The sequence below is a fragment of the Scyliorhinus torazame genome, chromosome 14 (assembly GCF_047496885.1).
Source record: "Scyliorhinus torazame isolate Kashiwa2021f chromosome 14, sScyTor2.1, whole genome shotgun sequence".
In the NCBI taxonomy this organism is placed as follows: Eukaryota; Metazoa; Chordata; class Chondrichthyes; order Carcharhiniformes; family Scyliorhinidae; genus Scyliorhinus; species Scyliorhinus torazame.
The window spans coordinates 56,665,118-56,692,620 of NC_092720.1; the positions used below are offsets into that span (position 1 = coordinate 56,665,118).

The 27,503-nt window shown below is 44.3% G+C and overlaps 1 protein-coding gene across 2 annotated transcripts; it reads right to left on the reverse strand.

Annotated features, from left to right (window-relative positions):
• lamp3 (lysosomal associated membrane protein 3) lies at nucleotides 1-27,503 on the reverse strand. 2 transcript variants are annotated; one of them, XM_072474220.1, is made up of 6 exons: nucleotides 27,329-27,503; nucleotides 22,839-23,257; nucleotides 19,502-19,618; nucleotides 15,663-15,723; nucleotides 14,774-14,947; nucleotides 1-1,933 (listed from the first exon to the last, which is right to left on the reverse strand). In XM_072474220.1, the coding sequence occupies exons 1-6, from the start codon at nucleotides 27,369-27,371 to the stop codon at nucleotides 1,797-1,799; spliced, it is 951 nt and encodes a 316-aa protein (XP_072330321.1). In that variant the 5' UTR covers nucleotides 27,372-27,503; the 3' UTR covers nucleotides 1-1,796. The 2 variants fall into 2 exon arrangements, with proteins under 2 accessions (XP_072330321.1, XP_072330320.1); XM_072474219.1 differs by lacking the exon at nucleotides 1-1,933 and adding an exon at nucleotides 11,674-12,086.

Sequence of the window (27,503 nt, forward strand, 5' to 3'; positions counted from 1 at the left end):
TAATGTTGCCAGCGTGACGGCAGGCCTTTATTTATTTTTAAATCTGAAAGAATACAATATATTTAAAGGATATCAAATCTTTGTAATATACATCAATTACAATTGTTTACAACTTACAGATATGAAAATTTATTGCTCCTTACTACAACCCCATAATTATTCAAGCAAAGTAGTTCTATGCAACTATGAAGTAATCATAGACAAACAGACAAAATCAGAGCAGCAAAAATCAATTCAAACCTACTTTTGTCAAAAGCATTTCTAAACCTAGAATAAATTGAGTTTAAATCAACGTTGCTTGGAGAGCTGGGAAGCAAACCTGTCTTTGCACTAATAATAATTTTCTCTACACAGTAGATGCACTTGCCCACACAGCCTGATCAACTTTCTACAATCGCTCGTAACCACCTCACAAAAAGTAGGCAATGACATAATGTCTCAGTGACAAGGAGTCCAGAAATGTGACACCTACAGGGTAGGCTGTAGGCCCAGTACAGGTCACGTTTGAGGGGTGATGGCAGAAAGGAAACGACTTTGATACACTTTCACCAGGCTGGTTAAAACACAGGTTGGAGTGCACTTGTGCAGAAAATAAGGGTTCAAGAAAGATAATGCACAATTCTTTTCTCTTCGTGAACCGAAAACTTTTGCTGAAAATCTTTCCAGGTCGATTGCAACTCTTCAACCAACAATGAATAGGTGGCATTCTATCATTTTGCCCTAATTATCCAATCAGTTTGCTTCTTTGAGCAGGACCCCATATTTCAGCTGGCAGAAGCAAACCAGAAGTTATACAAATTTCTTAATTTTTTGCATTCTTTAGCAGTCACTAAGTATCTTTACATTATGGAAATGTGTCTTCACAATAATCCTGTGATATTTTAAACGGCATACTTGTTTGACATTGCAACCCATACATGTGGTATTGTAATGCATTTACATTCAGAAATTGCAGCTCAGATAATAATAATAATCGCTTGTCATAAGTAGGCTTCAACGAAGTTATTGGGAAAAGACCCTCGTCGCCACATTCCGCCGCCTGTTCGGGGAGGCCGGCACGGGAATTGAACCCGAGCTCCTGGCATTGTTCTGCATTACAAACCAGATGCCCACTATGCTAAACCAGCCCCAATTCCATTTCTAAAAATTCTGGGCAATTAAAAAATTACCAAAATCAACGATTTTATTTGTTTCTGATGCCACGTCTAATTACTGAAAGTAATGATGGTGGATGATATTCCTTCATTTCTAATGTAAAAGAAAGAATTTCATGAAACAAGCCGAAACTAATAATTTTAAAAGCCTTCAAAAATACAGTAAGATAAACAATCTCAAGATAGTGAAATAATCATTGGCGTTTTCCATAATGTTGACAAATTGTGTTATTCAATGTTCGTACAATATTTTAGAAACCAGATTGAACCTGATGCACAGAACAGAATCCTTGCACATTTATTTAGTCCGGACCAGAAAAATGCTATACTGTTACAAAATGCATTAAAAAAATATGGTTTTAGTTCTCAGTAATTCTTGGAGAGAATAAAGGAACACACACACACAAAAATCACACACAGAAGAATGATGACTGAACATCTCAGCTTGAAATAAGAATTTAATCCTCCATCAATACCTCAGATATGCACATTTAAACCAAAGCCAATCTCTGTGGGAGTCGAATGAAGGGAAAATCAGCAAAGTTTAGTTCAGCCCCAGATGCACATTTTCGACAACAACCAGAAGTTTCAAAGAAGTAGAGATAAGCAAGCATCTTCTGCCGACAACCTGGTCCTCTTTCCTCAGATTCGCTGATAGCCCACAAATCTTCGGTGCCGGCAAATTAAGTACACAACGATTACAGCGACGATCAATATAAAAACAGATATTCCGAATAGGATGGGCACAATAAATTTCGAATCCAAGGCGCATTTCTGCTCTGTAAAAAGGAATAATACGAGCAAAGCTCAATTCATATGCTTTTTAACAAATCATTTACCATCAAATATGGCAGACAATATGATCTGTCACAAGTTCAATACTAGAACGAATGCCTGGAAAATGGAATAAATTAAAATTAACTACCGAAATGCTCTTTCATGTTACTATTTTTTCCAATTGATCAAACTTCATAACATTACCAACAGGCTAAATTAGTAATTTGTAGTTTCAGTTAAAAAGTGAATAGATGGGAGGCATGTGGCGCAGTGGTTAGCACTGGGACTGCAGCGCTGAGGACCTGGGTTCGAATCCCGGCTCTGGGTCACTGTCCGTGTGGAGTTTGCACATTCTCCCCATGTTTGCGTGGCTTCCACCCCCACAACCCAAAGATGTGCAGGGTAGGTGGATTGGCCATGCTAAATTGCCCCTTAATTGGAGAAAAAAGTAATTGGGTACTCTAAATTTATATTAAAAAAAAGAATGGATTTTCAAAATGTAAAAGCACAATCTCACAGAAAGCGTAACTTCTCGTGATGGTGTTAGATGAATATTTCAAAACAGGAGTAAACCACCTGGAAATATCAACCTGCTTTTTTTTTCTAAAAAACCAACGGATGTTCTAGCTTTTTCATTCTAATTGCTTATATTTTCCATATATACACCTTGATACATAGAAACGTACATAGAAAAGAGAAGCAGAAGAAAGGCCATTCAGCCCTTCGAGCCTGCTCCTCCATTCATTCTGAACATCAAGTTCAATTCCCCGATCCTGCCTTCCACCATATTCCTTGATCCCTTTAGCCCCACCAGCTACATTCATTCTCTTTGAAATTACATAACAATACCTTTGCTGCTATGTTACATTCAAACCCTTTAATTGATCTTACATCTATAGTCAATTACGGTAATATGCTCCCGATTCACTTAGAACATAGAACAATACAGCGCAGTACAGGCCCTTCGGCCCACGATGTTGCACCGAAACAAAAGCCATCTAACCTACACTATGCCATTATCATCCATATGTTTATCTAATAAACTTTTAAATGCCCTCAATGTTGGCGAGTTCACTACTGTAGCAGGTAGGGCATTCCACGGCCTCACTACTCTTTGCGTAAAGAACCTACCTCTGACCTCTGTCCTATATCTATTACCCCTCAGTTTAAAGTTATGTCCCCTCGTGCCAGCCATATCCATCCGCGGGAGAAGGCTCTCACTGTCCACCCTATCCAACCCCCTGATCATTTTGTATGCCTCTATTAAGTCTCCTCTTAACCTTCTTCTCTCCAACGAAAACAACCTCAAGTCCATCAGCCTTTCCTCATAAGATTTTCCCTCCATACCAGGCAACATCCTGGTAAATCTCCTCTGCACCCGCTCCAAAGCCTCCACGTCCTTCCTATAATGCGGTGACCAGAAACTTGGTCAGTTTAACATAAGATTATGGCCACGATTTAATAGGGAAAAAAAGCATTGTTTTGGATGCGTTTAGCAGGGTAATTCTTGGCGTCTGCAGCACCGAGAAGAACCCAGAGATCAAACGGGGCTCTTTTTTTCTGGCTTTGGTGAGAATCGCTCCGGCAAGGCTGCACGCCTTCATTTCCTGCACTGACGACTCAGCCCTTGCAGGAAGAGATCAGGGCACCATTTAAAATGCAGTCCCAATCTTTCAAACACTCACCACATTGTCTGGAACCCCCAATGCCCCAAAGTACTTGGTAGGGGGTCCTTGAACCCCCAACCTCAAAAAGGCAGGGCAGCCGCAGGACCAATCCCCGGTATGGGAAATCTGGCAACAGGGCACTTCCCCTGCCAGCCTGGTACCCTGAGTGTCCTTGGCACCCTGGCAATGTCCCAGGGCAACCTGGCTGTGTCAGGGTGTCCAGGTGGCAGTGCCCAAGAGCCAGCCTGGCAGTATCAAGATGCCTGGGTGGCAGGAGTGCCAGCCTACAGCCCTGCCCAGAACCTGGCCACCTGGGATCCTCCAATGGCCTGGGAGACCCCACCAGGTGCCATTACACATGGTCCGTGTGTGTGTGGACCAATGCTAAACAGTGCCACCATAAAGTCGCCCAGGCACAGGCGTTCGATCCCAGGCCTTGAGACTCCGACGCAAACATATTTAAGTGAGGCTAGCTGCTCACTTAAATATGCAGATCTGTATCCCACTAAATGAAGGGGAAATCCAGATTGTCACGTCTAAGAAGATCTCGTTAGATCTCATGAGGCGTCCCGAGTGTCGCAAATCTCGTCCCATCCTGATTCAGGTGCGGCGGAGCCTTACAATCATGCCCTATGTCTACTTGATTTGGATGTTCCAAGAAGAAACATTCAATTTCTTTCACTATTTCAGTCGGAGCGATTGGTTGCACTGTCCATGTGTTGATCCTGATTGCGGGAGAAGCGTCCAACAGCCGCTGCTAGATTTGACACCGAGAATGGTAGCCTTGCCACCTTTTAAATGAAAATAAATAAGGCTGTGTGGAACCTTCCAGACAGAAGCGGCAGCAGAGAGCAGGTCATGCGCCCTGCATACACTTGATGTCAAGCGCCTTCCATATACCTGCTTTTGGCATCAAATCATGGAGCAGTGTTAGAACATAGAATGCAGAAGGCCATTCGGCCCAACGAGTCTACACCGACCCACTTAAGCCCTCACCTCTACCCTATCCCTGTAACCCAATAACCCCTCCTAACCTTTTTGGTCACTAAGGGCAATTTAGCATGGCCAATCCACCTAACCTGCATGTCTTTAGGCTGTGAGGGGAAACCGGAGAACCTGGAGGAAACCCACGCAGACACAGGGAGAACATGCAGACTCCGCACAGACAGTGACCCAGCGGGGAATTGAACCTGGGATCCTGCCACTGTGAAGCCACAGTGCTACCATGCTGCCCACATTTTCAACAGTGTTGCTTCCATTTTCCAGCTGCTGGCAAGAAGACAGTGAAAATGGACCATTTTCTTAAAAGTAAGAGATGGCCAGGTACTCAAATAGGCAGCGTAACAACTAGACAGAATCTCACAACCGAATCTGCTGGAGAAAGCTGCTCAAGAGAACCCAGGGCAGGACAGAGCAGTGCTAGTGTAGCTCTGTACAAAACTCGTGGGCCTCTGGTTAACAACCTACAAAGAAGAAACTTAACTCCGGACAAAGCAGCATAAAGATGATTTAAGGTATGATTTTGTAACCTGCGCCAATGCAAATAAGGATGCAAAGCCCGTGTGTGTTATATGCAGGAATATACTGGTGAATGAGAAAAGTTTCAGATTTTGAAAGCGAGTTGGGAGGTGAAAATTTTCTTGAGGTCGAGACCGCAGAGTAAGTTATTAACTTAAAATACTGTGTTGCTGTAGCTGATCTGTGACACCCCATTAGAAACACACCAAATGTCCATGAAGCTGTCAGCATTCTGGAATACCATCTCCTAGGAGTAACCAGTGCTGAGTAAAACAAGCATTTTGTTGCTACTGCCCTTCACGCCGACCTACATATGTGACATTGGATTTTCTATTTTCACAAAATGAAGACTGCACAAGGGAATTAGCTGAAATTTGCACATTGCCCTCTTCCTCGCCTTTGAACCAAATTCAAGTGAAATCGCGAGGACCAAGCAGGCTCCCCTTTCGAATTAAGGTAAGCGAACGTGGCATGGGTCACAATGTGGGTCCCAAAGGTTGGCCGGTTGGCAAAAGTGGATCCCAGATTCGAAAAACAGTTGTATTATAGAACTATTGCAGTAATGTTTTTATAAATCCTGGGTTAACATACAGGCAGGCGGTGTGATGGTAAAAGATGCAATGAAGGGAAAGCAGGAGAGTAGGGAACGGGAGCGGTTGCTGCAAGAACTTCTGAGGGTGGACAGGCAATACGCGGAGGCACCGGAGGAGGGACTGTACAGGGAAAGGCAACACGTAGAATTTGAGTTGCTGACAACGGGTACTGCAGAGGCACAGTGGAGGAAGGCACAGGGTGTACAGTACGAATATGGGGAGAAGGCGAGCAGGTTGCTGGCCCACCAATTGAGGAAAAGGGGAGCAGCGAGGGAAATAGGGGGAGTGAGGGATGAGGAGGGAGAGATGGAGCGGGGAGCGGAGAGAGTGAATGGAGTGTCCAAGGCATTCTATGAAAGATTATATGAAGCTCAGCCCCCGGATGGGAAGGAGAGAATGATGTGTTTTCTGGACCAGCTGGAATTTCCTAAGGTGGAGGAGCAGGAGAGGGTGGGACTGGGAGCACAGATCGAAATGGAGGAAGTAGTGAAAGGAATTAGGAGCATGCAGGCGGGGAAGGCCCCGGGACCGGATGGATTCCCAGTTGAATTTTACAGGAAATATGTGGACTTGCTCGCCCCGCTACTGATGAGAACCTTTAATGAGGCGAGGGAAAGGGGACAGCTGCCCCCGACTATGTCAGAGGCAACGATATCGCTTCTCCTAAAGAAGGAAAAAGACCCGCTGCAATGCGGGTCCTATAGGCCTATTTCCCTCCTGAACGTAGACGCTAAGATTCTGGCCAAGGTAATGGCAATGAGGATAGAGGATTGTGTCCCGGGGGTGATCCATGAGGACCAAACTGGGTTTGTGAAGGGGAGACAGCTGAATACGAATATACGGAGGCTGCTAGGGGTAATGATGATGCCCCCACCAGAGGGGGAAGCGGAGATAGTGGTGGCGATGGATGCCGAGAAAGCATTTGATAGAGTGGAGTGGGATTATTTGTGGGAGGTGTTGAGGAGATTTGGCTTTGGAGATGAGTATATTAGATGCTGTATAGGGCCCCGATGGCGAGTGTGGTCACGAATGGACAGGGGTCTGCGTATTTTCGGCTCCTGAGAGGGACGAGGCAGGGATGTCCTCTGTCCCCATTATTGTTTGCACTGGCGATTGAGCCCCTGGCAATAGCATTGAGGGGTTCCAGGAAGTGGAGGGGAGTACTCAGGGGAGGAGAAGAACACCGGGTATCTCTGTATGCGGACGATTTGTTGTTGTATGTGGCGGACCCGGCGGAGGGGATGCCAGAGATAATGCGGATACTTGGGGAGTTTGGAGAATTTTCAGGATATAAACTGAACATGGGGAAAAGTGAGTTGTTTGTGGTGCACCCAGGGGGGCAGAGCAGAGAAATAGAGGACTTACCGCTGAAGAAGGTAACAAGGGACTTTCGCTACTTGGGGATCTAGATAGCCAAGAATTGGGGTACATTGCATAGGTTAAATTTAACGCGGTTGGTGGAACAGATGGAGGAGGACTTCAAGAGATGGGACATGGTATCCCTGTCACTGGCAGGGAGGGTGCAGGCGGTTAAAATGGTGGTCCTCCCGAGATTCCTCTTTGTGTTTCAGTGCCTCCTGGTGGTGATCACGAAGGCTTTTTTCAAAAGGATTGAGAAGAGTATTATGAGTTTTATGTGGGCCGGGAAGACCCCGAGAGTGAGGAAGGGATTTTTGCAGCGTAGTAGGGATGGGGGGGGGGGGGGGGGCTGGCACTACCGAGCCTAAGTGAGTACTACTGGGCCGCCAATATCTCAATGGTATGTAAGTGGATGGGAGAAGAGGAGGGAGCGGCGTGGAAGAGATTGGAGAGGGCGTCCTGCAGGGTGACTAGCCTACAAGCTATGGTGACGGCGCCGTTGCCGTTCTCACCGAAGAAATACACCACAAGCCCGGTGGTGGTGGCTACTCTGAAAATTTGGGGGCAGTGGAGACGGCATAGGGGAAAGACGGGAGCCTCGGTGTGGTCCCCGATAAGAAATAACCATAGGTTTGCTCCGGGGAGAATGGATGGGGGATTTGGAACATGGCAAAGAGCAGGAGTAACACAATTGAGAGATCTGTTTGTAGATGGGACGTTTGCAAGTCTGGGAGCGCGGACCGAAAAATATGCGTTGCCCCAAGGGAATGCATTCCGGTATATGCAACTGAGGGCTTTTGCGAGGCAACAGGTGAGGGAATTCCCGCAGCTCCCGACGCAGGAGGTGCAGGATAGAGTGATCTCGAAGACATGGGTGGGGGACGGTAAGGTATCAGACATATATAGGGAAATGAGGGATGAGGGGGAGATTATGGTAGATGAGCTGAAAGGGAAATGGGAAGAGCTGGGGGAGGAGATTGAGGAGGGGCTGTGGGCTGATGCCCTAAGTAGGGTAAACTCATCATCCTCGTGTGCCACGCTAAGCCTGATACAATTTAAGGTGTTACACAGGGCACATACGACTGGAGCACGGCTCAATAAATATTTTGGAGTAGAGGATAGGTGTGCGAGATGCTCGAGAAGCCCAGCGAATCACACCCACATGTTCTGGTCATGTCCGGCACTACAGGGGTTTTGGGTGGGGGTGACAAAGGTGCTTTCGAAGGTGGTGGGGGTCCAGGTCGAACCAAGCTGGGGGTTGGCTATATTCGGGGTTGCAGAAGAGCTGGGAGTGCAGGAGGCGAAAGAAGCTGATGTTTTGGCCTTTGCGTCCCTAGTAGCCCGGCGCAGGATACTGTTGATGTGGAAGGAAGCCAAGCCCCCGGGTGTGGAGACCTGGATAAATGACATGGCAGGGTTTATAAAGCTGGAACGGATTAAGTTCGCCCTAAGGGGATCGGCTCAAGGGTTCACCAGGCGGTGGCAACCATTCGTCGAATACCTCACAGAAAGATAGAGGGAATGGAAAAGAAGAAGACAGCAGCAGCAACCCGGGGGGGGGGGCGCGGAGGAACCAGAAGGACTCTCAGGGATGTTAGTGTATAAGTATAATATGTATAGGTTGTTGTTATAGGTAATTGTATACTGGACTGCTGAATTGTATTTTTGGAGAGTATTTATTTTGGACAAGGCAGTTGCCATTTAGTTTTGTTTTTTAATTTTGATGTTGTTTATATATTATTTATTTCTTGTTTAAAAAACTGGCCATTGTTATATTACTGTGTAAAAGATACACAATGTACTGTTATGGTTGGCCAAAAATTGAATAAAATATATATTTTTTAAAAATGCAATGAAGATGTTGTAAAAGTAATTGGGTATCAAATAATTAAATGGTTACCCATTATTGGGAGAATGGACTTTTGTTCACACAAGTAGGTCCCCTGGGGCTGTGTTTCAACACACTAAGATGGTCATGACAGTTAGTATGATAGAGATTATGTAGTTAAAGGAAGGCGCCAGTTTTGCAGCAAGTAGTTTAGCTTGTAGTCTGCCAAGGTAGCTTTTGACCTGTAATGGGCTTGGCTTAATTGGAGATATTTCCTTTTATTGTTAAAAACTGTTTTTTCTGTGATATTAATGTAGTTGGCCCTGTCTAAAGAATAAAGTTGGTTTTGGGGGTTAAGCATCTTGTCCTCAGTTCACCCGTCCTCAATTCACCAGTCCAGTTTCCTGGACATATGGGGGGCGATTCTGCCAGGCCGGAGAATCTCCGCAACCCCGCCATGACGATTCTCCAAGGTGCGGAGAATCGCCGCCATTCTCACCGGCGCGTTGGCACTGGCAGGGCTGCCGATTCTCTGGCCCAGATGTGTCGTATCGGCGCAGCCGCTCGGCCGAGTCCTGCCGACGCCGTTCACCCCTGGTCGCTGCCAGCGGGAACTCGGTATGAACGGTCGGGGGGCGGCAGTCCTCCAATGGGGTCTGGCCCGCGATTGGGGCCCACCAATCGGCGGGCCGGCCTCTTCCCCAACCCCCCCCCGGACTACTTTCTGCCGTGACCGGCCCCTGAACACAGACGCCATGTTGAGTCGGGGCCGGCGTGCTAAAGAGGTCCCCCACACATGCGCAGGTTAGTGTAGCCCAACTGCGCATGTGCGGGTTGGCGCGGCAAAAGGGGGCTGGAGCGGCTTGAACCACTCCAGTGCCGTGTTGGCCCCGTGGGGGCCAGAATCGGTCATACCCAGGCTCGGTTCGCGCCGTCGTCCAACACGACGGCCTCCATGAGGTCTAGTCTGGTAACAGTTCAAATTCACCAGTAAAGTTCCAATAGGAGAACCTAGCCAGTTCCCCTTGACCTCCCTGCATCAACATCCTGGCAGTTACCATTGTTTGGAGAAGCTTAACTGGACCATGCCTGTGGCCATAAGAGCAAGTCAGAGATTGAAAGTTATACACCGAAAATTATAATTGACCAATATAAACTGGATTCTTTATTTTAAACCAACATCACTAAGGATTCTTTATTTTAAACTATCATAAAATTTACGAATTTATTTTCTCCCCCCCCCGCCCCAAGGGGGAATTTAGTGTGGCCAATCCACCTAGCCTGCACATCACTGGGTTATGGGGGTGAAACCCACGCAGACACTGGGAGAACATGCAAACTCCACATGGACTGTGATCCGGGATCGAACCTGGGTCCTCAGCACCGTGAGGCAACAGTGCTAATCACTGTGCCACCACAAATTTTACACATTCCTACCATGTTGTTCGAAACAATTTCCTGCTTTCCAAGTAATATTTCCAACTTTTGATAAGACTCAAAACATCATGGCCTGCCAAGTGCTGGCGCAAGAATAAGATAATGGTTCACAATCTGATCAAGATTAGCCCAACAATAGCTAGAATGTGGGTGCCGTAAATTGGGAAATTTGCCGATGACACAAATAGTTGTGTATCAGTGGTTTGGTTGAGTGGGCAGAGAAGTCACAAACGGAATTCAAGCCAGAAAAAACAAGAGAGAGGTAATTTGATGGCAAACAAAACAAAGGGACTGGGGGAAATATTGAAAGGGGTTGAGGAAGAGAGAGACCAGAGTGCATTTTCACAGGTCCTTATTAAGGATAATAAATTGCCCCTGAAAGAAACGAAACTCCAAATGTAAAAAATTGGGGGTATTTTACATTTTTTTTTTTTTTAAATTGTGACATTAGTTTAAAATAAAGAATCCAGTTTTTAATGGCATGGATTATATTGGTCAATATAATAACTGATTCAAAGTGCATCACTTAAAAACGGTTTAATGAATGGTCCCAAATGCAAAAATTATATTAGCCCATGCCTAACCAATTTTATACATTTCCATGATGCTTGCTTCGGTATTCAATACCTTGACCAGGAAAACATTCCATATGCTTTCTTGACCACCTTGTCCCCTTCCTGCCATCTCAAATTCACTGCCTCTACCATCTCTCTCTACAAAAATCTAAGAACCTACTTGGAGCATTTGGGTGTAATATTGATCTAGTTTTATTGCTGCCGTGAAGCACTTGGTGCCCTATCCATGTAAAGCTATTGTTGTATTTGGAAAATGAGTTTTTACAGCTCTAGATGCACTATGCATCAGAATTTTTGAAAGGTTGATATGGCAATTTGTTTGGAGGGTACGAAAGATGGCTGAAATGTGCCCCCCCCCCCCCCCCCCCCACAACACCCGCGTGGACGGTCAATGGCAATGCTCCCTTTCTACTACCATCACCGAATAAAATAGTGAAATTGTGTAGTTGCAACTAACTTGCAACTGTAAACTGGAGTAAAGTCACACCCAGGTTGAATGGTCAGTCCCTAAATCCTGCTTTTCTATTGGCAAATGTTGCGTGACCTTTTCAGCATTCTTTTGTTTGGTTTAAAATTTCCATAGTTTGAGATACAAAAGATCACAGGCACAGATCATGCTTCATAGAACCACATGATCAATGTACTTCCTGTGGTTTGATAATGATACATGCAATAACGATATGATGAATGTCACTTCCTATGGTTTGAGAATGGTACATGCAATGGCCATAAACCAATCCTACTTGCAAGAAAATTCTACAAATAGACAGTTATAAAAATGCTTTATTTTAAGTCCATTTGCAGGTGGTGTGCAGAACAATTTAACAAAGCAGCACAGAAGCTTGGTTCTACAACTCCTTCAACAAACGTTTAGCTCTTGGTCACTATTAAATTGTCAGACAGCTTTTCTTCCCTAAAAATACTTGTAAAAAAAGGTTCTGTACTGTTTTTAAACCAATCCCGGTGAAACTATAGGAACGCAGCACAATTAGCAGAATTCAACAATCTTTCTGATCTTGGCTGATAAATTCAGCAGTCTTTAACAGCTTCATAGCCTTCTGATGTCCGTCTTCTATCAATTGTATACATAGTGACCACGGTGAGGATCAATCCCGTCAAAGCAATTCCCACTAACACTGGAATTACTTTACTCTCAGCATCCGCTTCACATTTTTCCTCTACAATTAGGGGTCAGAAGTCAGCCATTAACGTTTACAGGAAATTTTGTTCAGGTATGCAAAATAGGAAAGAACTGATGCAAAATTCAATTAGAAATACATGAAACAAACTCTGATATGGAACCAAACTCGGACACGGAACAGAATAAAATTCAGTTGCTTCTGGGTTGGCATTTTCTGCCTATTGAGCTCCCCAGCACTCAAAAAAAGGTCATGCATATCAAAATACAATGGGCAATTGGGGGGGAAAAAAAAAAAAAGGGATCACCTTTCAAAACAAGTCGAGTTTAGTCTAATCATGTGCTAGTAACAGCCTTTGCTGATTGACATTGAGAATTTAAACGTTTTAAAACCCAAATAATGTAGATTAGAGTCAAATGATTCTAAATTGACCATATCAAGTTGAATCTGAACAGATGGTCTGCGAGCCATTTGGGACTTGCATAGCAAATTACAATCAACCAATGATTTAAAAAAAAAAAATCAGAACCGTTAAAAGTCATCCAAGACCTGCATGAACAGAGCAAACAAATATCACAAATAACAGAGAAACGACAATTACTGCAGATGCTGGAATCTGAAATAAAGCAGAAGACACTGGACAATCTCAGCAGCTCTGCATCTGTGGAGAGTGCCAACATTGAGTCTGGATCAAAGTTCAAATAGTCCCCAATTAATAGTAAATATTGCAACAACTGAACCAGCAGGATGTCAGAATAGAGAATTCAATGTCATGGGTAACAATCTATAGGATCCACAGTGCAAGAGGCCATTTGGCCTTCTGCACTGTAAATTCTATGATGCTTTGGCCCATCTAGTCTGCAGCAACTGTTGAGCACTGTAGCTAGGCCCACTCTCCCATGAACCCATGCATTGGTCATGGCCAATCCACTTCAACCTGCGCATCTTCGGATTGTCAACACCCAGGAGGAAATCCATGCAGACACTCCACACAGGGACAGTCACCCAAGGCTGGAATCAAACCTGGGTCCCTGGCACTGAAGCACTGCTAACCACTGCCATCCAACAGAACCATGCAAGAAAACAAATTCATCAATCTGAAGGAATTAAATATCACTTTGGCCTAGCTCTCAATCTGTATAACCCTCATATCCACGTTAACCTAATTCTGGCCTTTTCAGCGCCATCAATTTTTTTTGTTCCATCATTGATGGCTGTGCCTGCAGCTGCCTCAGCCTAAAGCTTTTGCCTACTTCTTCCTTCAAATTTGTTGAGAAAGCTTTTGGTCATCTGCTCAAGCTTGGCTCATTTCCTAACATTGCAAAAACACCAACAGGTGTTTTATAAGCAAAAATGTAAAACAAATTCAGTGCTGGACAGAGATTATTTGACTTGCTGCATTAAAAAAAAGGCTCACCCATATCCAATATTTGAATGGGGAGGGGCAGTCGATGATTTTTCACAGCTTGGGAGGAGTAGGGCGTCGTGAACAGCAATGGAGGGGTTTAACTGCTCACTTGTTTGCTAAGATTGGACAGCAAAGGATTTAAATGCCCAAGAGCACCATTGATTATTTAGGTAAGAAGTGTGGGGTAACTATTTTAAGTGCATCTCAAGTGACTACACCCATAGACGACCTTTAGCACCACTGCAATTTCACTCCCAGACAGGCATTTATAAAGCTTCGGAAAATAGATCAGTGAATAACTGACATAGTAACCCCATCTAACCTTTTTGGACACAGAGGGGCAATTTAGAATGGCCAATCCACCCAACCTGCACAGCGAGAGAACGTGCACGAGTGAGTGAAAAAGGAGAGAAAAAAAAAGAGCATACAGACAGTGACCCAAGCCGGGAAATGAACCTGGGACCCCACTGTGCTACCATGCCACGCACTGCAGACTCCGCACAGACAGTGACCCATTGAACCTGGGACCCTGGAGCAGTGAAGCAACTGTGCTGTCATGTACAATGTAACGGTACTGTAGAGTTTTTGCCCTTTTTAATTTATATTTGTTACTAATATGGACTAGACTAAAAACAAACCTGACAAATCCATTTTCACCTGTATTATTGAAACTGCACCAAGTTAACCACTTAAATACATGAATGCTTAAGCCAAAGAAAAATTGCCTGATACACTAATTGGAAAATGGGGAAAAGTAGTCAGCCAATTTAGGTGCACTTTGCATTCCGAATCTTGACCAAATACTTAAATTACTTTCATGCAAGACAGCTGACAGCAAAGTATCCAGTGCAAATTCTAGGTATTATTTGAACTTATTAGAACTCTGTTCATTTGGTGAAATCTTTAGACCAGGCAGGCCAGCATACTATTGCTGTCCAGTTCAGACTTGGGCACAGGTGGAGTGTTCTCACCCCATAGCCTCAGCTTCCCTATGGGCACTACAAATGAATGAAATGAAAATCGCTTGTCATAAGTAGGCTTGAATGAAGTTACTGTGAAAAGCCCCTAGTCGTCACATACCGGCCCTGTTCGGGGAGGCTGGTATGGGAATTGAACCATGCTGCTGGCCTGCCTTGGTTTGCTTTAAAAGACAGCTATTTAGCCCAGTGTGCTAAACCAGCCCACTCGGTTTCAAACTTAATTCACAACTTCGCACTCGAATTGGCCTAAATGAGGCAAGGCTAATAATTATTAAACATCAATTTCCCTACACTAGGTGAACAAAAGAAGAAAAAAGGAAACTAGGCGATAATCTTACCTCGACCAAACTTTCCACCTGGAACACCAAATGCCTGAAGTTGAGTATTGACAATCAGAATATGCAATGAATCAGTCGAAAAAGACACAATCTGCTTGCTATTGCACTTGTAGGAATACCCAAGTGTCGTCCTGAACAGCTTCATATGATTTACAGTGCCATGATAGGAAGTTCCTGAAGAAAAAAGACAAGAACTGTGAACTGACCTAACATAGCTGCTATCAGTGGACCAACCAGGCCAGGTTTTTTTTCCTCCTCCATTACATTTTTTTGGGGAAGTACAGATAGTGCGAGTAAGAGCAGATGATATATCTTATATCAGCATAAAGATTAGTTGTAGATGTAATATTAATAAGCAACTGTGTATTCTTTAGGAGTATGTGTCAAATCCAAATTAGTGTTAATATGTTTATAGGTTTGTTCAAGTTCAAGCTATTTTGTGGTCTTTGTGAACACTACACCAACCATCCTGAATTTAGCAACCAAAGAACACCATAAACAGTTTCCAATATTTTACGATTGTCCAAGGTGGAGATTTTTTCTACATCGCCATCCTACCAAAGTGGTGTTCACCAGGGATCTGTAATTGGGCCTTTGAATAGACAATTCTCTATTCAAGGTGGCAGACAACAAATTAGAGGGAATACCCACATTATGTAGATGAATTAGCAATGTAGATGAATTACTTAAGAAAATAGCAAGTAAACAAGGTCTCAATATAGTCACATTACACTGCACCATTTAGATGCCTGCACTCTTGCTGAAGGAAATGACACAGGATGTCACACATGCAAACATTGAAGGAGGGAAAGTTCATTTATCCCCAAACTAAAAGCAAGCAAAATGCTAAAGCTATTTCAAATTTCCACAAGTTGATTATAAAACTCACCCAAGTTATTCATGGCATTCAGAGCAACACTCATCTCCCAGACATAATATTGTTTTCCATCCTGCAAGTAAAAAGGTATTGTGTCACAATAATTACTTCAAGTTTAAAAAAACAAAATAGAACTGGAGTTAGAGATAGTTATTCAGGAATGTGGAGAGGGAAAAGTTACAATCACTGGATGATTCAGAGGCATGTTATAGCATGTCCTACTGTGTCAAAATCAGATGAAATTCAGGAGGTGTTATTTCAGTTTTCAATACCAACATTGTGCAGGATAAACGCAGGTTTGGCAACATCTATCGAGTGAGAAACAGAGTTAATGAAGTCCAAATTACCCTTCTACAAAACTGTTTCCCTCCACAGATGTTGCCAGACTTGCATGTCCAATGTTGCTTTATTTCAATTTTCTTTTACAAGAAATGATGGCACAAAATTAAAACTAACAAAAACTGGTGTCGGACGGGCTATGAAATTATGGGGCGGGATTTACCGGCTGTTCACACTGCTGGGAAATTCCAATCCCACACCGGCGCATGGGCAGCAGGACGGGCTACCACTGCCACTGAAAAACATAAGCAGCGGGTGCAATTTATTTTTCACGCCTGTTGTGCAGAAGAATAGTTAAAGGGCTCTCTGCAGTCATGGGTTTAGTGGATAAGTAGTGTATTAAATGTGGGAAGTTAGAGATTAACAGTGAATTGGAGATGAAAATAAAAGAGACAAGTAACAAGACTAGTAGGCAATCAAGAGGAATGCGATGTGATTTTCCCAGTAGCCATAAGCAGAATTAAGTCATATCAGCCCATTGTGTCTGCTCTGCCATTCAATCATGGCTGATGTTTCTCATCCCCATTCTCCTGCCTTCTTCCCATAACACCCCTGAACAAAAAAAAAAACTATTTCTGTCTTAAAGCCAGTGATTTGGCCCCAACAGCCTTCTGCAACAAAGAGCTCCACAGATTCAACACCCTTTGACTAAAGAAATTCCTTCACATCTCAGTTTTAAAGGATCGTACCTTCAGTCGGAGGCTGTGGCCTCGGGTTCTAATTTTTCATACTAGTTTCCACGTCCACTATCTGGGCCTCTCCATATCCTGACAAGTGTCAATAAGATCCCCTCCTCCTACACCACATGAGACCCATAGTCCTCAATCACTCTTCATACGACAAGCTCTTCATTCCAAACATCATTCTTATAAACCTCCTCTGGACTCTTCCTATGGCCAACACATCCTTCTTTAGATACAGGGCCCAAAATTGCTCACAATACTCCAAATGGGGCCTGATCAGAGCCGTATACAGCCTCAGAAGTACATCCCTGCTCTTGTATTCGAGCCCCCCTGTTCTTAGTTGTGCTTCACTAATCTTTGTCAACCCACCCCATTTAGAAAATAGTCTATGCCTACATTCTTCCTACCAAAGTCCATAACCTCACACCTTTCCACATTGTGTTCCATCTGCCTGCCCACTCTCCTCGCCTGTCCAAGTCCTTCAGCAGCCCCTCTTCCTTCCTCAATACTACCCGTCCCTCTGCATATCTTTGTATCATCTGCTTAGCAACACAGTGCCCTCAGTTCCTTCTTCCAAATAGTTAATGTATATTGCGAAAGGTTGTGGTCCCAACACGGAACCCCGAGGCACACCACTAGCCACTGCTGCCATCCTGAAAAAGACCCCTTTATCCCCACTCTGCCTTCTGCCAATCAGTCAATCCTCTCTCCATGCCAGGATCTTGCCCATCGCCATGGGCTCTTACTTATTCAACAGCCTTCTTCCTACATGACACCTTAAAGGCCTTCTGGAAATCTAAACAGATCATATCCACTGGTTCATCTTTGTCTAACTTCCTTGTCACCTCCTCAATGAATTCTCAGATTTGTCAGACATGACCTCCCCTTGACAAAGTAACAAGATGAGCAGGTGTCTAGAGACAGGTGTAAATGGCAATCAGAAAAATATTTACCGGAGATCGGTGGGACTATACAAATGATAACTTCTAAAGCAAGGAATTGGAGGGGCAACGGGTAGACAGCAGAACCCAGAGTGGAATATCGAAGAGACTGATGAATAACTGCGAGCACCCCCATTGGGGAAGGAGTCTAGTTCTTCATCCGACAGCAAGACAGGCCAGTTCCATCTATGATCAGAGCCATCGAGGCCTGTTCGATCTAACATTTAGAAGCACAACAGATTGCAGATAAATCTCCTCAGGACAGTTTTGCGCCTTCGCTGAACCAGAAAGATAAAAGTTTTCCCAGACTTGGTCACCTAAGCAATTTGTAATAACGATTAACTGGATTTGACTTAAGTGTTACTAAAATTGGATGTTGCTTGGGAAAAGGAGTGCCCGAGTTCAGGGAATCATAAGAATTTACAGTGCAGAAGGAGGCCATTCAGCCCATCAAGTCTGCACTGGCCCTTGGAAATAGCACCTCACTCAAGCCCACACCCATAACCCAGTAACCCCACCTAATCTTTTTGGACACAAGAGGGACAATTTAGCATGGCCAATCCACCTAACCTGCACATCTTTGGACTGTAGGAGGAAACCGGAGCACCCGGAGGAAACCCACGCAGACACGGGGAGAACGTGCAGACACCGCATAGACAGTGACCCAAGCAGGAACCAAACCAGGGACCCTGGAGCCGTGAAGCAACTGTGCTCGCATACCGTGGATACATTTTGGGAACAAAGAGGTAATTGGTGTGTTTAGTTATCAATATACTCTTCCTTTGTCATGTGCTTTTCTTCTTTTTACTTTAGTATGCATGTTTACACATGGGTTGCATATTCCTTATTAATTCCAAACAAATATACACCACTAAGAACTGATGTTTCAAGTTATCCTTCAGGGTTTGAGGCTCGCAGGCAACATCAGCAGGGTTCTTAACAGTGTTATCTGAAATGGATTCATTTCTAGGTTCTCACCTATTTGAAGTATTGTGGTACTATTGCTGTTGGACTGGAGGTAAGAAAAAAAGTGATATTTCTGCAAGAATCTCAAAAATGTATAAGCAGGTTATATGTTTAAAATTATATATTATACTTCATTGGTCTGAATCCCTACACTGAAGGCGGCAGCCATTTGGCCATTGAAAGCTGCACCAAAAAAAGGCACACCTCTCCCCCACCCTATCCCCATTACCCCGCCCTACCTTTGGACGCATCGTCGATCCACCCACCTGCACATCTTTGGACTGTGGGAGGAAACCCACATAGATGCAGGGAGAACAGACAGTCACCCAAGTTCAGAATAGAACCCAAGTCCCTGGTGTGGTCTTGTATGAATTTGTAGTGTAACATATGTTGATGGTGTGATGTAATTGTGTAACTAGAACATAAAAGAATGAATGTGAATAAATATTGTTTTATTTAAACAAGTAGACTTGCAGTCATTTGTCTACTGTATTCGGGTAAAGACAGTGGTAGCAAAAGAAACTGCATGATATAACAGATTGCTATCTTACCACATGTGATTCACTAAAGATTCTGGTTTGGACAAGTCAAGGTGTTTGGTAGATTCCTTTATAAGGCATAGAAGATCAAACACCACCCACTGCTGTGACGAAGCAGTACTAACCACTGTGCCACAATTAATCATTGATTAATTAATTCACCTGATCAATTCCATACAATCCAAAACGTTCACCATAATGTACACTTTCAAATGAATCTTGCTACTTTAAAAAAAAAAAAACAAGGTGCAATATTGCACAACAGATCCAAATTTGAGGCATCCCTTTTCACCATAAATCCATCATGGTCCACAGATATTCCCATGAAGTCAACTGCAGCTGTGTTTGATCTGTACTTCATGATGTATGGTGTACAAACTCACCTTCACAAAAGTGAAGTTTACAAATCCAGAGTTGAATTTGAAGATAATCCAGGAGGCACCATCCCCACATTTCCCTGAAACGCTAGTCTTGTCTGGTGGAATATTGAAGTACAGATCCTGTGAAGAGAGTGCATTATGTCAATGCATTGAAGAGAGCATTTGAGCAAAAGCTGCTTAAAACCAAATGGATCAAAAAGAATGCAATGGAACACCATTCAGCAAATTCCAAAAAAGGTATTTCAGATCCATAAATCATAAAAACAGAAAAGCCTTTGTTTTGAAAATGACTCCACAGCAACATGTCATTGTCCAGATGGGTTTTAGATCAACAAGATGGTTAGCTTTTCATAAGGCGGTTATGATCACCTCCAGTTTAAAGTTCAGCCAGCAAATCATGCACCTCATCCCTCTACAGACATGGCACCACAGGATGGCTAAGACAGTCACGCTCGATCAGGGCTCCAAAGCCACAGGGTGGCTAAGACCGTCATGCTCAAACAGGGCTCCTGAGCTACACCAGGCAATGCGCTCAATTGAGTTGAGCTCCACAGCACAAGCCAATGTCTCAAGATGGAAATGCTACATCAATGAATTTCAGTAGAGTTCAACCATGCCACTTTGGTGAGCCGAACTGTGCTATTGGGGTGGTGGGTGCGGAATATGCTGGGATTATGACACCCGGTCATGCGCCGCATTGGCTGGGTGCGTCTTGGTGCAGAGGCTAGATTTGGGTTTGTTGGTGGTTAAGGAGTTCTGCAAGAAGGTGAGGTCGGCGATCGGAGTGCATGTGGAGATTAATCAGAACGGGGAGGTGTCAGTGACCACATTCTGGGAGACGTTGATCTGAAGGGTGATCATCTCATTCAAGGCGCACAGGGACAGGAGGAGGAGGATGGAGCATGGACAGTTGAGGTGGACAGAAGATACGCTGAGGCCCCTACTAAAGGGTACAGGAGGAGGAAGAGGTTGCAGAGGCAGTTTGATAGGTTGACGACGAGAAGAGCGGTGGGACAGTTAGAGGGAAAGGGGGGTGCAATATGAATATGGGGAGAAGGCGATCCTTCTGCTGGCCGACTAAGGTGCGCTTACCTGTATAGGATGGAGCGGACGGCGTATGGGACAGTTCCTGGATGGATTGGAGTTTCCAAGTTTGGAGGAAAAGAGGAGGCAGGCATTGGAGGAGCCGCTGAGGGAGGTGATTGACAGCATTAAGAGGATGAAGTCAGGGAAGGCTCCAGGGCTGGATGGCTTTCTGGCAGAGTTTTAGAAATACGACAGAGTTGGCATCGCATGTGTGTGGATGTTTTGAGAGGCGTTGGAGAAAGAAGAGTTGCCAGGGACGCTGATGCAGGCGACGATCACAAATCCCGAAGAAGGATCCGTTGGGAGTATGGGTCGTAAGCCCATATTGTTGATAAACACAAGACACGAAAGTGCTGGCTAAGTTGGTGGCAGGGAGGATGGTGTGCCAGGGGTGGTCACTGTGGATCAAACAGGTTTTGTAAAGAGCAGGCAGCTGTCCAGTATCAGGACGCTGTTGAATGCGGCTATGACTCAGGCAGTGGGGCAGATGCCAGAGGTCATTATCTCTATATGGATGCAGAGAAGGCTTTTCATTATATGCAGATGACCAGTTGTCGTTGTTCGTGTTGGACCCATTGAAGAGTGGGGGTAGAATCATGGGAATATTGGAGAGATTGGGAGCCTTCTCTGGGTATACAAGTTAAATGTCAGGAAGAGCAAGGGTTTCTGGTGAAGGCAGCAGGGTTGTGGCCAACTTGGTGATTTTGTCATTTAAGGTAGCGAGGGAAAGGTTCAGGTTCAGGTTCTTGGGGATTCAGGTGACGAAGGGGGGGCAGAATTTGACAATGTTGGTGGAGTAGATCAGGAGAGCTTAAGAGATTGGATACATTACACTTGTTCCGGGTAAGTTTAAAGGGAGCCAGTTGGTACACAACGGTTAGGATGTGGCTGTGGAGACACAAGTTGAAGGGGGTGTATGTGTTGACACCACTGTGCAGGAAGCACATGTTTAAGTCAGGGAGTTGGGGACTGAAAAGGATGTTGTTTGCAGGAGAGACTGGAGGGGGAGTGGACTGGAGGATATTTCCCAGGTTGCCGGGATGTACCCTATTGAACAATATCTGATCCCAGATGGGTCAGGAGAGCAGGAGCCGATACATTGGGAGACCGTAATTGGGAGACCGTATATGGGTGGTCGGTGAAGCGGGGGAGGGGTGGGGGGGGGGGGGGGGGGGAAGAGAGGGGGTGATCAAGAGCAGATAGGAGGAGTTTTGGAGTTGGTGGGGGGGAAATATGCTGGGGATTGTGGTGCAAGGCGATGTGTAGGGTGAACTCAACATACTCCTGCACAAGGATGAGCTCAATTCAGTTCAAGGTGGTGCATGTGATATGACTCAAGTGAGGATAAGTGGGTTCTTTCAAGGGCGGCCAATAAGTGCAAGAAGTGTGGGCGAGGGCTGCGAATCATGCATAGATGTTCTGGGGTTGCAAGAAGCAGGAGAGTTACTAGGAAGCAGTATTTTGAGACATTATCTAAAATAGTGGGGATGGAGTTCAGGCTGGACCCAATGGTGGCGATCTTTGGGGTATTGGAAATGCCAGAGCTGCTGGAGGGGTAGGGGGGCCAATGTTGTAGCCTTCGCCTCTAATTGCCCTGTAAAAGAGCTTGCTGAATTGAATTGGAGGTTGGAAATGCCGCTGGGGGTGGCGACCTGGCTGGGGGACTTGTATGACTTTCTTCAGTTGGAAAAGATCAAATTGGAGTTGAGGGGGCAGGCGTGGAAGAGAAAGAGGGTTGGGGGTTATAAAGGGGAAAAGTTGGCCTACACTATTGGTGTTATTCTGAACCACATAAGAGCATAAGACAATGGAACAGAATTAGGCCATTCGGCCCATCGAGTCTGCTCCGCCATTCAATCATGGCTGACATTTTCTCATCCCCATTCTCCTGCCTGCTCCCCATAAGCCCTGATCCCCTGGTGCCACATGCTGCCCATCTAGCTAATTAGCAGGGTTCCAGCAGGAAGATAATTCTGCATTATTGATATTAAAAAGTTAATTTTACATCTGCAGAGTCTTGGATAGGCAAAACTTGTTTATAATTTCCCCCGGATTGGCTAACAGATCCGAGTAAAAGGGCATTGCATAGGTTTTGATATGCTCTGGACCTACGGCAAGTTCATTGGGGCAAGTTTAAGTGCAATAAACATCCAACGCTGTTCAGTCAGTGCAAAAATCGAATCATTAGTTGCACTAAAATTGCTTCATACTTTGATGACAAAATGGAAGTATAGATGGAATTAAAAAACATTACCTTTGCCTTTTGTTTGACAAAAAGCTGAATTCCAATTGTTGCCTTGATGCAAGTAGCATTTTTGAGCGAAACGTTGTACTGTCCAGTATTTGGCAGTGAAAAATGGGGCGTCAAAGTAGGAAGCACAGTTCTTGTCGCATGTGCAGTCGTGGTGTTCTGTGCAGTTGTCGTGTTGGTGACATATGCAGTCGTGGTGTTCTGTGCAGTTGTCGTATTGGTCACATATACTGTTGTGGTGTTCTGTGCAGTTGTCGTGTTGGTCACATGTGCAGTTGTCACATGCTTTGTTGTGTTGGTCACGTGTGCAGTCGTGGTAGGATGAGGGGTAGTGGTGTTAGGCTTAGCAGACACGGCCACTAGATTTGGCACATCTGATGATGCAGCACCTCCTGTTAAAACAGCAGAACTTAAATGGAAGCCTGTAAAACAAGAACAATTAATGATAGATCACTGAGCAAATTGGAGACCCACTTTTTCCTCCTCCTCCTCACCTTGGGTGGGAAAACAGTTAAGGGATTTGTATTCATATTGTTGAAGATTAGAAATAAGGAAGGAATAGATTTAAATGGGTTTAGTGGCTATGTAGTTGGACTCTGCTAGACAAAAGGCATCGTATGTGCGTGGGGATTTTAGTCAGCTCAAACTTATTTCTATTGTGCTCAGAGAGATTTATGGCCTGAAAAGCAGACACGAAGTTGGAGAAATAAGGAAGTGTTGCTTAGCAACCAGGATCACCTTTAAGGTAGCAAAGCTTGTGTTTTTAAAATCGGATTTTATTGTAGTTGGTATAGGCAGCAGCTAGAGGGACAATTTCTCAGCTTGCTAGAAGAAAAGCCATTAAATGGAGCAATGTTAAGAAAACTAAAAAGAACAGCGAGTTAAATGAAGAAGTTTCCAAGATGTCTGAAGTCAAAAGAACAGAGAACTAGAACAGGATACTGTTCAGTAAAGCCAAAGATAAAGCTGAAAAAAGTTGCCACATGAGGCCAGAAAAGATATCTGGAGTAGTTCTAAAGTTTGAGGTTTTAGTGGATTGAGACATTAGCCTGGAAGGAGGTGGAAAACCTGGAGCTGGATTCCTTGTTAAAACAGTGGAGCAGACAGGCGGTTAAAATTGTCACCACAATTTCTGTTTATTTTTCAATGCCTGCCGATTTCCCTGTCAAAGGTATTGTTCAGGGAGATTGAAGGAAAGATTACCTCGTTCATATGGGGAGGGAAGGTGGCCAGAGTTAGAAAGGTGCTGCTACAGAGGGGAACGCAGGCAGGGGGCTTTGGTCTTCCAAACCCGATGTATTATTACTGGGCGGCGAATGTGGAGAAGGTGTGGAGGTGGGTCTGAGGTGTTGATTCCCAGTGAGTCAGAATGGAGGAAAGTTTGCACAGGGGGTTGGGACTGAAAGCACTAGCAACAGCGCCTCTCCCGATAACTCTGCGGAAATACTCAGGGAGTCCGGTAATAATAGCTTCATTGAGAATTTGGAGGCAAGCTTTGCCAACACTTCCGGGTTGGGGGCAGGGTCAAGGAAACTGTCGATTCAGGGGAACCACAGATTTGAGCCAGGGAAGTGGGATGGAAATTTTCATTAAATGGGAGGAGAAGGGGATTAAGACACTAAAAGATTGGTTTCTTGGGGGCCAGTTTGCAGGATTGAAGGAGCTGGAAGCGAAGTATGGGCTAGAGCGGGGGAAATGTTTAGATGCATGCACGTTCGAGATTTTGCCAGGAAGGAGATACAGAGCTTCCCGGTGGAGCCGGCCTCCACATTGCTGGAGGAGATGCTCATGACAGGGGGACTGAGAAGGAATTAGTGTCCACGGTTTACGGGGCTATTTTGGAAGAGAAGGCACCACTGGAAAGGATCAAAGTAAAGTGGGAGGAAGAGTTGGAGAGAATATGGGGAGGGGTTCTGGTGTGAGGTGCTCCAGAGTGTGAACACCTCCACCTCGTGCACGAGGTTGGGGCTGATACAGCTGAAGGTGGTATATAGAGCACACCTTACAGGGGCGAGGATGAGAAGGTTAAGTTTGAACTGAGGGGAAGGATGGAGGGGTTCTACAATTCATGGGAGTTACTCATTATGCACTTAAGAATTGGACAGCATCGACCATTATAATAATATTGCTTATTGTCACAAGTAGGCTTCAATGAAGTTATTGTGAAAAGCCCCTAGTCACCACATTCTGGCACGTGTTCGGAGAGACCGGAATGGGAATTGAATCCGCACTGCTGGCATTATTCTGCATTACAAGCCAACTGTTTAGCCCACTGTGCTAAATCAGTGAGGGGTTCTGTATGTGTTAATGGTGACTATGGGCGAGCCCTGATTCCTTATTGTTATTTCTTAATGTTAACATGCGGGCAGTTGTTTGGGTGCTGATGGGAAGGGGAGATTGATATTATATTAGTTATTGTTTATTGTTGGTGGGTGCAAATTTGGGAGAAAGTGAAAAAGGCGAATAAAAATATATTTTTTAAAAACTGGAGCAGAAGCTTGTTTGACAGGATAGTTGGAAAACCTGGAGTGGATTATTAATGCAAATAGCTGATGCAAGGAAACTTGGTGACAATCATCTGGGTGAGAAATCTACTAAGATTGGTTGATTGGATCGGGCTATTTGGTTTCAGTGGAATGTTATCTTTGAAAACTAGAAGAGGAATGTTTGTTGTTAAAAGCTAACATGTAGCTGCGTCTGTTCCTCCACGTTTGATTACAATCTTTTAAGTCAGGGCTCCATTCTGGAATGTTCCCATCCAGTACCAATACCAGCTGAGATCATAAATACTTCCCACCCTCCCAATATCCTCACCACTTAAAAATGATCTTCTAGACTTGGTCACATTAAAAAAACATTTGACATTGTACAGCAGAGAATTATTTGGAAAGCAAGAAGTTAGTTTGCTAATTCAGTCACTCAAACTGGAAAGTTGGCCCACTGCTTCAGTGAACCGATGGCTTATAAAAGAGTTCAAAAGAAAACATTTTTCGTACACATCAGCTAAAAATCCATTGGGAATAGTTATTTATCCTGCTCGTCCCAAATAAAGACAAAAAATAATTATAATCCTAGACAAAATTTAGTTTTACTGTTTTGCCATTTTCTTACTATGAAGGTCTCCAGAAAAGGGCTACATCAAGAGATACATGCCGAGACAGCAAGCTGAAGCTATTACTAAGAACGGGTTTTATTGAAGCTTTCACAAGTTTGACCTTCGGGAAGTCATGAGCTGTAGACAAGAAGCTGACTGACGAAGAATTGAAGCATGTAGAAAAGCAGGATTTGTTTGGAGGCAAAGAAGCATCAACTTTAGCAGCACTTAATATGTACAGAGATAAAGCAGAGAAAGTCAAATTGAAAACCAAGGCCAAAGTGAAAGATTTTAGTTGATTTGCATTTACAAGACCATTTGTAGGTTGCTTGCAAAGGGCCTGCAACATGAAGAATTGAATTAAAGTGTAAACATGAAGGATGAATGGAAGGGACTTTCACCAATAATGCAAGGAAGAGCAATCACTAAGCTTTTGGTTGTCTCTTCCACTCTGGCATCTCTCAGTACAAGGAACATTTGCCAAAAAGCTGCACAAAGTATTCAGAGAAATTCTGGCTCCTTTAAACAACAATATTTGATGTCAGAACAAGACGTTTTAAAGCAAACGCACATTGTAAAAATTTTGCTTGACAAAAAAAAACCTGATCCATGACAGCACAATAGTCAGAGATACATAGATATACAGAAACGGAATTACCAGGCGGCAACCTACATTCATGCAGGGGTCATTAAAAGGCCACAGACTTTCGCCAAAAAAAAAAGACATTAGTTTGGATTCTCATTTTACTCAGTGCAGTCTGTCTTAGAAAGGCACCGGAAGAGCAAGCAGAGCGACCCTAGCTGCCTTGAAAACAAGTATCCCTCAACCGAGAGCTTGTTGTACAGGAGAGAGGACACGTTTGGTAGAAGAGTTCAAGAGTTCAAGAGTCAATACCCTCCCCCCCCCCCCCCCCCAAATGATGATTTATGCGACAACCCGAGAACGTCCCAAGGCTATCTTGAAATCAAAGTTCACTCTAACACACTTCGCGAAATAAAAGTTTTAAAAGTTGAAAAAAAAATGCTACAATCCAGGATAATGTTCTTCTGCAGGTCAGAGCGATTTGCTGCCCACCGCCTGCATTTTCCACATTTTGCTCGGATCAAAAGGCAACTCCTTTAATTACTCAAAACCAAAGGTCGAACTTACTTCACAGCGTTACTGTATAGGATCCTCTGTGAGTGAGTAGGAACCAGTAGCTTTCACTTACAATTTAGTAACCAAAAAAAAAGTAACTCAGCAGCTCCAAAAAAGATACACAACTTCTCTAAGTTATTACTGACGGAAGTATTTGGCATCACGGAGATGTTCCCAGCTTCTAAGAACCCAACCAGCGAAAGGTACACTTTTTTAAGAAAGGATAACTAAAAACGTTTTTAAAAACCAAAATCGACTTACCGCAAAACACAAAAGCAGCAGCAAGCAACATCAAACTCCTCATTTTCACCCCCCTTCACGTGCAAAGCAGCTCCTTTATGAACTGGTTCCGTTCCAGTCTACTCCCTATCAACAACTTGCGCAGTAATAGTAAAAGCTTAAGTCACGGGACGGTGGGGACAGGTAGGAAGTGAGA

Bases quoted from the DNA above. Each gene is read 5' to 3' on its own strand.
- lamp3 (XM_072474219.1), bottom strand. From the start codon at position 27,371: ATGAGGAGTTTGATGTTGCTTGCTGCTGCTTTTGTGTTTTGCG. The intron at 23,258-27,328 runs GTAAGTCGATTT...CTTGTTTTACAG, and splicing joins TGCTGCTTTTGTGTTTTGCG to GCTTCCATTTAAGTTCTGCT. The intron at 14,948-15,662 runs GTGAGTTTTATA...TTTTTTCTTCAG, and splicing joins GAATGCCATGAATAACTTGG to GAACTTCCTATCATGGCACT.